Source organism: Procambarus clarkii, chromosome 63, assembly GCF_040958095.1.
Source record: "Procambarus clarkii isolate CNS0578487 chromosome 63, FALCON_Pclarkii_2.0, whole genome shotgun sequence".
NCBI lineage: Eukaryota > Metazoa > Arthropoda > Malacostraca > Decapoda > Cambaridae > Procambarus > Procambarus clarkii.
Window position 1 is genome coordinate 9,616,024 of NC_091212.1, and position 12,172 is coordinate 9,628,195.

The 12,172-nt window shown below is 42.0% G+C and overlaps 1 protein-coding gene across 1 annotated transcript in view; it reads left to right on the top strand.

Annotated features, from left to right (window-relative positions):
• LOC123769681 (Dynein heavy chain 1) overlaps positions 1 to 12,172 on the top strand; it is a 299,861-nt gene that overhangs the window by 120,688 nt on the left and 167,001 nt on the right. The window contains 2 exon segments of the mRNA XM_069308664.1: positions 6,243 to 6,407; positions 6,912 to 7,064. Coding sequence (XP_069164765.1) covers positions 6,243 to 6,407; positions 6,912 to 7,064 — 318 coding nt within the window.

Genomic DNA, 12,172 nt, shown 5'->3' on the forward strand with positions numbered 1-12,172 from the left:
GGTCTAGCCATTCACGAGCAGTTCATCTGGGTGGCATGATCCCGTGACGTCATGACTACGTGACGGAGACCTAGACCAACAAGGGGACCGTGTGACCATAGCCCTTGTCTTAACTGCAGCTCTCCAATGTACCACCAGACTCTATTTCTGGACTTTACATCCCCCAGGAGGTTAATTAGCTATTATTCTACTTCATCTTCCTGTAATTACTGAATGGTGACAACCACGACGGCTATCCTGGCAACAATGGGATCCTGTTGACCTGAGCTGTCAAAGGATACCCAACAAGGCATAATTTAGTTTCTTATTAACCAAATTCGACTTTGTGCACATACTCTTGTGCACTCATTGGAGTCAATTGAGGCTTGTACACTCTTTTACGCACATTAAGACAGCTGGTCAGATCTCTCTCTCACAATTGGGAAAGGCAAGTACCAATGGTACTTGCCTTACTTTGTACTTTGCCTGGTGGACCAAACTCTCACAAGTCAAGCCTGGCCTCGGGCCGGGCTTGGGGAGTAGAAGAACTCCCAGAACCCCATCAACCAGGTATCAATGGACGACGGTAGATCAAATCGAATGAGAATAACCGTCAAGTTCCGGAGGTGGTCCCAACATGCTTTGTAAGGGTCATATGCCTACAAGTTGATCACCAAGAAAAATCTGCGCTGAAGAGGCTTGAAGGATTCAACTGGAGAACCGGTAAGAGAGTCAACTATTAACTTTTGCCTATGACCAGGGTCAGTGACGACAGTGATTCTTTGTTGGCCAATATGTGAATAACCCGTGACTAATGTGAATAAACAGTAATATTGTGAAGTTACATGGAGCCAACATTATTCAACCATTGGAGGCAGTAGTCGAATAATCTGCCGAGGGAGTGAATCAGTGCAGTCGGCATTGGTCTCAAGCTATATACGAGGTGTACGTCTTACAGAGTGACGTATGCTAATGGGAAATTAACGTTGTTGATAGGCGATGGACCTCTCCGAGGACACCTTCCCTGGTGCTTTCGAAGGGACGAAGATTTTCGAAGGATTTTCTAGAAGAGGAGCCTAGTGAGTGATCTACAGCATCAAGAATATTGTGGGAGTCGAGAAGAGGAGCCCGAAGCAGCTAAGAATACAGTTAGCCTAGCGATGAGAGGAAGCTTCCTACTACTGTGAAGATATCAATTGCTCTTAGTTAAGTAATCTGCCGACCCCTTACCCATTTTGTAGAAAACTCCTCAACCCCCCTGAAGGATTCAAACCCAGATAGCCACGGGCTCTATGCACCTTGGCATGTCCAGTAATTTCACCACTAGACCACATTGAGTGTTCAAAAGAATTGGAAGTCGTCTGACCATTGACCCAGTTCCCGACAGCTCTCGGTAACCTTTTTGAGCACAGATATTTCATCAACTCACTTCATCTTGCTAGGGCCACGTGAGTAACCTATGTGTGGCAAGATTGAATGGTCCCATGCTAATATGCAACAGAAACTCCTCATCTTTGAAGGATTCGAACCCAGATAGCCAGAGGCTCCTTGCACCTTAGCACCTACTTCCAATTGAAGATGAAGATAGGAGAACTACCATAGAGCTCTGGAGAAGTATTTTCTTTCTGTAGTGGACGTGTTTGTTATTGCCCTGATAATTGTTAATGTAACAGAGGTGGCCGTGATTGACATATTAATCACCTCGAGACCTCACGTTCAACCTCCCGCCCTCTGGGGGATGGAGCGCTAGCCTAGGAAGTCTTCATTGAAGTTACTGAGGTCCGTGGGTGTGAGATTTATTTATTTAGGGAGACACTAATACAAATGTCCTCAGTCAGAAAGGACTACACAAGCCTGCACATTAAATGCCAGAGCAGATTATACTTTAAAACTGTAATAAATGGTGGGATCAACCGCCAGGATTCCAACACAATGAGACCCTCATCCACTAGGTCGTTAAGCTCCTCAAGTGCTTAGTGCAATCTTAGGGGGCAGCTCACGGGTTCTCTCACCAAATTTAATTTGATGTGTGCGGCTATGACTTGGGTTCAAATCCAGAAGCTGGCCTTCACTAAAGATTGCAAGAACAGCTCGGTATTTAACAACATTGGTGAGACAATAATATTGGAAGGTATTGAAATAAACACACTTTTCATTTGGCAACAATAACAATTTACTCATAAAAGAACTAAATCTAATACAAGGCACAACACTCTTAACGTTACGTTAATGTCCTTAAGTGAAACTAAAGACAGCTATCAAGACAGCAGTTTAGCAAGGAGACCTCTCCTTGCCGCTATTAGTATAGCGCAGATTCTGATCAGTGCCGCTCGGGCTTATATAATGGACTAATTGAACAATACGGGTGCTCGCTTAAGACTTAGGTTGCAATTCAAGTAATTGCATCAAATTGCAATTAATTACAATGCAAACACAGCAAGGTGGGTCACTGTGACAGTCTCCAGTCTCTGAATTACGTTAACACACGTCTCTCAGGACTACAATCAAAACAATAGTCCTTATCAAATACACTAATTAGTCTCGGTGATTGATTATGTTAATTTACTGTCAACCGGGCAGTCAGCAAGAAAGCAATCTATGTTAATTGCCCTTCTTAATTTTCTGGCTTATTCTATATGTGCTTGATTATGCTCTCTAAACGTTTAATAGTCAGACATCGTCATTTCTAGATCCTTTACATGCTGCTTTCCTACTAAGGGCAGATTTGATTGTGTTTTATACTCTGTATAATGTTTAGGGTCATCACTTTTTACCATACCTGACTACCTGAATTTATCACTGTTAAACATCGTGTTATTTTCTGCGGCCCAGTCGAAAACTTTATTAATATCTACATGTAATTTTTCAATGTATTCAAACGAAGTAATTTTCATGCTGATTTTCATGACTTGATTGTATTTCGTTGACTCCTACTCTTTGTGTTCTATTCGACAGAAAGTTGAATATCCACCGTCCTGCCCTCCTGTCCTGCTTTCCTGCTATTCCAATTGACTTCAAATTGTATACTATCACACCATGGTGACACTTATCAAATGCCTTTACTAAGTCTGTATAATACATCTGCATCCTGTTTTCTTAAAATTTCTCAATGATTTTGTCGTAGTGGTCAAGGAGCTGCGAGAACCATGATCTTCCCGGCTCTAAATGGTGGTGTAGGTGATGTTACCCACATACACTCTGGTGTAGGTGATGTTACCCACATACACTCTGGTGTAGGTGATGTAACCCACATACACTCTGGTGTAGGTGATGAAACCCACATACACTCTGGTGTAGGTGATGTAACCCACATACACTCTGGTGTTGATGATGTAACCCACATACACTCTGGTGTTGATGATGTTACCCACATACACTCTGGTGTTGATGATGTTACCCACATACACTCTGGTGTAGGTGATGTAACCCACATACACTCTGGTGTAGGGGATGTAACCCACATACACTCTGGTGTAGGTGATGTAACCCACATACATTCTGGTGTAGGTGATGTAACCCACATACACTCTGGTGTAGGTAATGTGACCCACATACACTCTGGTGTAGGTGATGTAACCCACATACACTCTGGTGTAGGTAATGTGACCCACATACACTCTTGTATAGGTGATGTAACCCACATACACTCTGGTGTAGGTGATGTAACCCACATACATTCTGGTGTAGGTGATGTAACCCACATACATTCTGGTGTAGGTGATGTAACCCACATACATTCTGGTGTAGGTGATGTAACCCACGTACACTCTGGTGTAGGTGATGTTACCCACATACATTCTGGTGTAGGTGATGTAACCCACATACACACTGGTGTAGGTAATGTAACCCACATACACACTGGTGTAGGTAATGTAACCCACACTTACTGTGGTGTAAGTAATGTAACCCACATACACTCTGGTGTAGGTAAGTCAGTTCACCAAACACGCCCATCAAATATACAATGAAGTCAAATGACGGTAATATTTCAATGAGAAAATCTTATGGAGCGGTGGGCGTCTGTCCAGGACGCTGGTTCGATCCCGCAGTCCTGCTCCAGAGAGTCTCAAAAATGTATCATGTTGTGATGGAAATGTCAGCTAGTCGACCGGGAGCCGGTCGGCCGAGCGGACAGCACGCGGGACTTGTGATCCTGTGGTCCTGGGTTCGATCCCAGGCGCCGGCGAGAAACAATGGGCAGAGTTTCTTTCACCCTATGCCCCTGTTACCTAGCAGTAAAATAGGTACCTGGGTGTTAGTCAGCTGTCACTGGCTGCTTCCTGTGGGTGGAGGCCTGGTCGAGGACCGGGCCGCGGGGACACTAAAAAAAAAAAAACCCGAAATCATCTCAAGATAACCTCAAGATAGTCGTATTTATCCCAGGCGGCTTGTGCTAGGTGATAGCGTGATATATGCCTTATGCTGTGGTTACTGACAGGAAATAAGGGGGGTAGAAATAGCCTAAGCTACTCTATCCCTTTGAGATGTATTTTTTTCTTATCTCAATAAACATACTTGAACTTGAACTGACAGGAAAATTACTGATTTTCCTGTCCTTTTTTGCATCATAGTTTGGGGTTCATGGTTTTTTACTGTAATAAAATCATGTTAACGTTAGCTTCATTATCGGGACTGGCGTCATCATTACTACAGTCATGTAGATTTATTATCCTTCAAAAGTACTTCTGTTTTCATTAACTTTACCTTTGAGTACAGAGTCCTCTACCACGATGAGCACTGTAGTTTATCTTCATGGATAGGCTGTAATCCTCTGGGAACTGCTGGCAAAGCAGCCACACAAACAACATTTACGGACCTCGTTTAATTTGCATAGTAATTTAATTAATAAACTATACACGAGACCACTATCTTCTTGGGTCCCGAAATGCTTTTAATAATGCCGGAAATAAGATGCAACAATTATACAGGCTCGCTCCTTAACAGTTTCCATTCTGCGAACCACTGTTGCAATATCTCTGCATTTACGGCCAGTTTTCCAACTTGATGACTGGTCGACTCTCTTGGTTGTAGCTGCAACAGAGAAACGAGCTGGAGAGTGAAGAACTAGAAGCTGTCCAGATACCTATCTGGTAAGCAATATTGAAAATCAATCTAGTTCGGTCCTCCTCACAAGTCCTCAGATAAGCCAGTTACTATCCTCATTACGGGCTATTCATGCCCGTGCCACTTCTTGGATGACTTAATCTTCATCAGTCAATCACTATCCTCAGGGACGAAGCCGGCAGTAGTGCACTTACCTCTAAACCATGCAAATATTGAGAATCATTTTCCGGCTAAAGGATACCTGATCAACCAGGCTGTGACTCATACGTCAGGCTGCGAGCAGCCGCGTCTAACAGCCTGGTTGATCAGTCCAGCAACCAGGAGGCCTGGTCGACGACCGGGCCGCGGGGACACTAAGCCCCGGAAGCACCTCAAGGTAGGCTAATCACGGGTCAGTCCCAATGTCGTGTGGCTTGTCATGCATCCTCTTGTTGGTTATCTTGTGTCACGTGACTTGTGGGTGTTGTAGCCTTCTGGTTATAAGATTGCTGTGAAATATATGCAAATTGCTGCAGCCCTCAATGTTAGATATGAATGGATGACTTCTAACGCAGTTGTAGAGATGATATAATGAACTCAAACATGAAGGCTATTCCTTCCTCCCTCTTGGTACTCCGCTTCAAGCATTCCAACTAGAAGTGCCTTAAAGCCTTCTGCATCTTTCTCTGAACAATAGTTCTTCCCTCTAATAATTAGTTCTTTTCCATCTTTCATCTCCTCAATCACTTCATAACGAATAAAAAAAAATTTCATTCTTTACCAAATTTTAGCTCATACTTTCATCAGAAAATACATCTCATTCTTCACTCCAACCACGTGGACTGGACCAACCAGACCAATGCTCTTGCTTGTTGCAGATAAGTACTCGATCCCCGACCGTCCAAGTAGTTGAGTCCCTTTCCTTTCCTTTCCTCCGTCCTATCCTTAATCCTTATTCTCATATCCTTTCCAAGTGCGATATAGTGTCAATGACAGAGTGTTCTCTCCTGATAATTCCTTTACCTTACCTTCTCTCCCACATAAGGTTTACCTCTACTCATCACTGTATAATATCTCTGCAACAAGGTTTTCCTTTAACAGACAACTTTATTATATTTCTTTATTCTGATTTAACGAAAGGATCTATTGCACTTGCTACTCTTTGATTAAGTACAAATACCTTGGTGATGGCAGCTCTCAGAAGCTGAAAATATTTTCAGGTATAATGCACCCTTCCGGAAGCAGATTCAGAAGTGGGTGAGCGACCTGTCCAACGCGAACGAGATCCTGGAGAGATGGTTGTTCGTACAGAATCTGTGGGTCTACCTTGAGGCTGTCTTCGTCGGGGGAGATATCGCCAAGCAACTACCCAAGGAGGCTAAGAGGTGAGGTGGTGTCCTAATGTTGCCTGTCTCACCCCACTCACTGTCCTTCTGTCTGTAAGTCTTTCACTCACATTCATTCCGTCAGTCACTCCGCCTCGTATACCAGCTGTAATTTTATGTTCTCATATATAACGTTATAAACATGTTAGCAGACAAAATTCAGTACCCGCCTGCCACATTACTACAGAGATTTAGGATGCGTTCAATATGTTTCTGTTCTACACTAGACCCTGAAGGCAGAGTTATGCTGGAGCAACGAATCCTAAATAAGAATGTTTAAAAATACAGCTTACATTAAACCTTTTATTATTTTTAATATAGATGAAAATTTGCTATAGATCCAAGGGCTCGTAAAAATCAGGCAAAAGATCATGACAATCTTATTTTAACTCTAATACAAATCTATATTTACTAGTCTTAACTCAATCGTTCAGAAACCATAGAAAAGAAGAATGCATACCTCTATATTTCAGTGTCTAATCCAAAGGAACAAAACTTTTGTAGGTTCTACGTGATCGACAAGAACTGGCAAAAAATCATGGCCCGGGCACACGACAATCCCAATGTGGTGACATGCTGCGTGGGGGACGACATGCTTAAACAACTTCTCCCATACCTTCAAGACCAGCTAGAGGTCTGCCAGAAGAGTCTCTCCGGGTGAGTTCTCATTTGTTATCTGCCTCGTACCCCAGGTTGCCATAACTGTATGTGGGCATGACTCTCTCCCTGCCTTCCTTCTCCCTGTTGTTTGCCTCGTATACCTGGCTGCCGTAACTGTATGTGGGTATGACTCTCTTTCTGCCTTCCTTCTCCCTGTTTTGCCTCACACCTCTGGCTGCCATAAATGTATGTGGGTATGACTCTTCCTGCCTTCCTTCTCCCTGTTTTCTGTCTCACACCCCTGGCTTACTTTTTGATGTCAGACTTCCTCAACCCCGACACAACTGAAACTATAACTTCAATCATGTGAGAACCTCGCCCTAATGAGAGTATCCTTTTGCGGTTGGCTCTTTATAGAAGCCAACAGTGGCAGTGCCTTGGGAAAATCTCTCCCAGGTCGGGTGGTCCTTGTAGGTGTCCATTGAATCAAGTCCATAATCTGCTGAGTTCATCCTTAAGAGGTCCCACCATTCCTGAAATAGACAAGGCGGAAAAATTAGTGTGCTATTACTATTCCGTCCTCGTGTACCCTGTAGTATGGTCTGCCTATCTGTCTGGTCCACTTTCCACATAACGTCCTGTAGGATATTTTCAGGGTATCCTTTGCATCTGAAATGTTGCCACAGGACTGATAGTGCCTGTTGTAATCTGTTACTGTTTCTCACAATCCTTTCAAGTCCGAAAGCAAAGGAGTAGGGACGGGACCTCATTAGAGCATGTGGGTGATTTGACAAGAATATCAGGTAGGAATTACAGATTTGTTGACTAATAGTATATCGCTTGTTTATAGCTTTCTTTCTTTGTCCAGGGTGTCCTGGTAGACTAATGTGTCTAGCAAGGTTATACTCTCCTCGCTTGTTTCTAGGGGTGAACTGCATGTTTCCATGTACCGAGTTTGCCCAGCAAAAGAAAGCGTCTAAATCCTGTCATTCCTCCGGCCATAATGCCAAAGATGTCATTGATGTACCTTAGATAGATCGCCGGGCCGGTGCGCAGTTGAACGGGCTTCTTCAAATAACATGTGAACGAAAATCTCAGCAATGGCCACACTACTAGATGCTCCAATTGCCGTCCATTAATTTTGCGGTAGGTCCTCCTGTCGAGTTGTAGTAGTATACTACAGTATCAAATGAAGAATTGATTCCTCCAGAAGTTCCTGCGTTGGAAAACTTAGAGCCCCTGTCTGATGTGTTCCTGTTATATCCCACATTTATTTTCTACAAAAACGGCTGCTTCCCTCTGTGGAATGCTTGGATACTGTGAAACAACATCCAGTGAGAAAAGGAAGGCAGGCTCTCTGTGGTATGTGTGTTGTGATGTCCTTGTAGGCATCCCAAATAGTCAGTGGTGTCCTTGAGTCTCTCTGGGAGGAGTCTTAGTAGTGGTGTCAGGAGGGCTGTGCAGAGCAGGTCAATAGGTCTCTTTATTCCCATACACCCACTGAAGACTCCCCTACCTTCCTACGTGTTTGGTTCATCAAACTTATCCTTGTGGAGTTTAGGGATGTTGTATAGTGATGAGATCCAGGAGTCGAACGCCATGGAGAAGTCCCTCGTTGTCGTCAGATCAAACCTCCATTACTTCTTATCATTTTGTCCCTGTTTCTGTAAACCTTCAGGACAAGTATTCTGCTTCGTTTATGTGCATCGAGCAGCATTGTTTCTTAGTTTTGAGTTTGTAGGTATGTGGATCCGTGTTCAAGGTGCCTTAACATTATTTTTTTTAGTTTTTCATTCTCAGTATAACCATTGTTGTTCCCTTATCCTCTGGCTTAGTGACAATGTCTACTGGCCTACTGGCTTTCAGTAGAAAGAGGGCTGTCCTTTACTCCTTTAATAAGTTTAGCCTCCTTCTGGTTTCTAAGGTTTCTGAAAGCACCGTTTTTATCTGGTGTAACTTCTTATGTATTCCCACCATCTTGATTGTTGTGTGTGTATCATTTCCTGTAGGGTGGAGATACCCGAAGCAGAGTGTTAGGGGATCATTAGTATATATCCATCTGTTTCCTAAGGGGTTGTTCCTGTAATCTGTGGTTGCCCTGTCCCACGTTAAATTGACCCAATTCTCTAGATAGTCCATCTTAACTTCCAATCCCTCCCGTCTTGATGGTGGCCATATGACAAATGAAAATACTTTGTTCAAAACTGTTTTCTCAATGTGGGACAGTCTTACCTCAGATATCACCAAATCATTCAATTTCTTCATGAGCATCTGTTATCTCGCCAGCTGTTCCATCTGCCACACTTTTGTTCTTGTGGCTGTTGGCCTCCTCGTTGTTGCCGGCAGGTGTTGCGGCGCCTGTTAATGGCCTGCCAACCTTCGTAGTGTTTACTGTCCGTCTGTTTCTCCATTAAAGAATCGTTCCTCTCGGCCGCCTTGTTCCTGGTATAGGCCGAATGAACTCTTTCTCTGTAATAAAAACTTCTACCATCAGACCTACTGTTCCATCCCATGTTCGTGGGGTGGGTCCCTGCTGTTTCCTCTGTAGTTCTGTAGCCTCTTTTCTGATTCTGGTTACCTCTTATTACTTCTTCAGTCTCCCCAGGCCGCATTGCTATAGTTTCTCAGGGCTTCTTGTTTCACTGGATGGACATTCTCTGCTGCTGTTCCTGGGTACGACCTGTTGCTGGTTTTCCAGGAGTTGCTGTCCATTCCTTGCTCTAAGGACCTCAACCTGTGCCAATATGTTTTGCTGTGTCTGCGTCACTGGTGGTGCTTCTGTAGGTCATGGGTCGTTCAAAATCTCGCCAGTTTCTGTACTAAGGGTTTCTAAAACACCCCGTTCAGGGATCTTCTGAAACGAATAGTATTTGATATTATTTTTACCCTGTGTTACCTGGAGTTGCCCATTATAGTCATTGTGAGAGTACCCAACTCTTGGATGTGTCCGTTTCCTGTAGGTCTTCCAGACACTTGCTCCAATAATATATAAATATATATATATATATATATATATATATATATATATATATATATATATATATATATATATATATACATATATATATAAATATATATATATATATATATATATATATATATATATATATATATATATATATATATATATATATATATATATATATATATATATATGTCGTACCTAGTAGCCAGAACGCACTTCTCGGCCTACTATTCAAGGCCCGATTTGCCTAATAACCTAAGTTTTCCTGAATTAATATATTTTCTCTATTTTTTTTCTTATGAAATGATAAAGCTACCCATTTCATTATGTATGAGGTCAATTTTTTTTTATTAGAGTTAAAATTAACGTAGATATATGACGGAACCTAACCAACCCTACCTAACCTAACCTAACCTATCTTTATAGGTTAGGCTAGGTTAGCTAGCGGAAAAAAGTTAGGTTAGGTTAGGTTAGGTAGGTTAGGTTGCCGAAAAACAATTAATTCATGAAAACTCGGCTTATTAGGCAAATCAGGCCTTGCATAGTAGGCTGAGAAGTGCGTTCTGGCTACTAGGTACGACATATATATATATATATATATATATATATATATATATATATATATATATATATATATATATATATATGTCGTACCTAGTAGCCAGAACGCACTTCTCAGCCTACTATGCAAGGCCCGATTTGCCTAATAAGCCAAGTTTTCCTGAATTAATATATTTTCTCTAATTTTTTTCTTATGAAATGATAAAGCTACCCATTTCATTATGTATGAAGTCAATTTTTTTTATTGGAGTTAAAATTAACGTAGATATATGACCGAACCTAACCAACCCTACCTAACCTAACCTAACCTATCTCTATATGTTAGGTTAGGTTAGGTAGCAGAAAAAGTTAGGTTAGGTTAGGTTAGGTAGGTTAGGTAGTCGAAAACACATTAATTCATGAAAACTTGGCTTATTAGGCAAATCGGGCCTTGCATAGTAGGCTGAGAAGTGCGTTCTGGCTACTAGGTACGACATATATATATATATATATATATATATATATATATATATATATATATATATATATATATATATATATATATATATATATATATATATATATATATATATATATAGGAGAAAGACTGCAGAAAGAGGCAATCAATAGATCATTAAGAACTCTCAATGACCCGACCAGGATTCGAACCCATGATGCCCACGGTCACCCCCAAATGAACACAGTAAAGTGACCACCACACTACTGATCGACTTGGGACGATCGGTGGTGCGGTAAATTAACAATGTAAACTCTATTATCCTGACAGAATTGGTACCTGCGAGGACAGGGATCACCCCACCGGCTTCCACAGTACCAATTCCACTCCATTGATTGCCTTATGTTGGTTGGTGGTGAAGCTCATGCACCGCCACACCAGCTCCCTGACTAACAAACACCCGGCAACACCCGTTATGGGTTTTGGGCACATGCCACTGGTGTTTATCGACGACGCTGGGCCAGCTGGGGAACTTGAGAAGTGTCCTTGTACATAACAGTAATGCTGCTAACATCTCTCCATTATGGGAACAGTGATGTAGAAACTATTACAACCAAAACGTGTTACGTCTAAAGAAGAGCCTTCTCACACGGTTATGTAACTTGCATAGAGTACAATTAATGGAGTGAGGGGGCGTCAAGGAAAGCGGTACATGCTCAAGATAGGTGTGAGCTTGTGTTTCATTTTCATCCCTTGCTGTTGAGAAGGTATTATGAGATGTACCTTACGGATGTAAGTTTCTTGACTGCCTTAATTGCTTGTTAAGTTAAACAAACGGTTCCTTGTGTTCATTGAAGAGTTTGGCCTCATCGTTGAAGAATAGGTTTTTGCCACTAGTTTGCAGCACACATATCCCAGATGCAATATAATGATTTCTTGTTTTCATTAATCCTGTGTTTCATCTCATTACACAGTTGGGAACTGGAATTTCCACTGGAACAGGATCCACTAATCGAGTTACAACAAGTTCCTCAATTACTACTTGGCAAATAGGATCGAACAATTAAGGAATGGGTCCCAGTCAATTCTCTCTGGCCAGAGCTCGAACCCAGAAACAAAATATAAAAATACAGCTGGACAGTTGCAAGAACCACAAACCCTCTAATGATGAATTTAAATTTTCAGTAACCGAACTAACCGCTT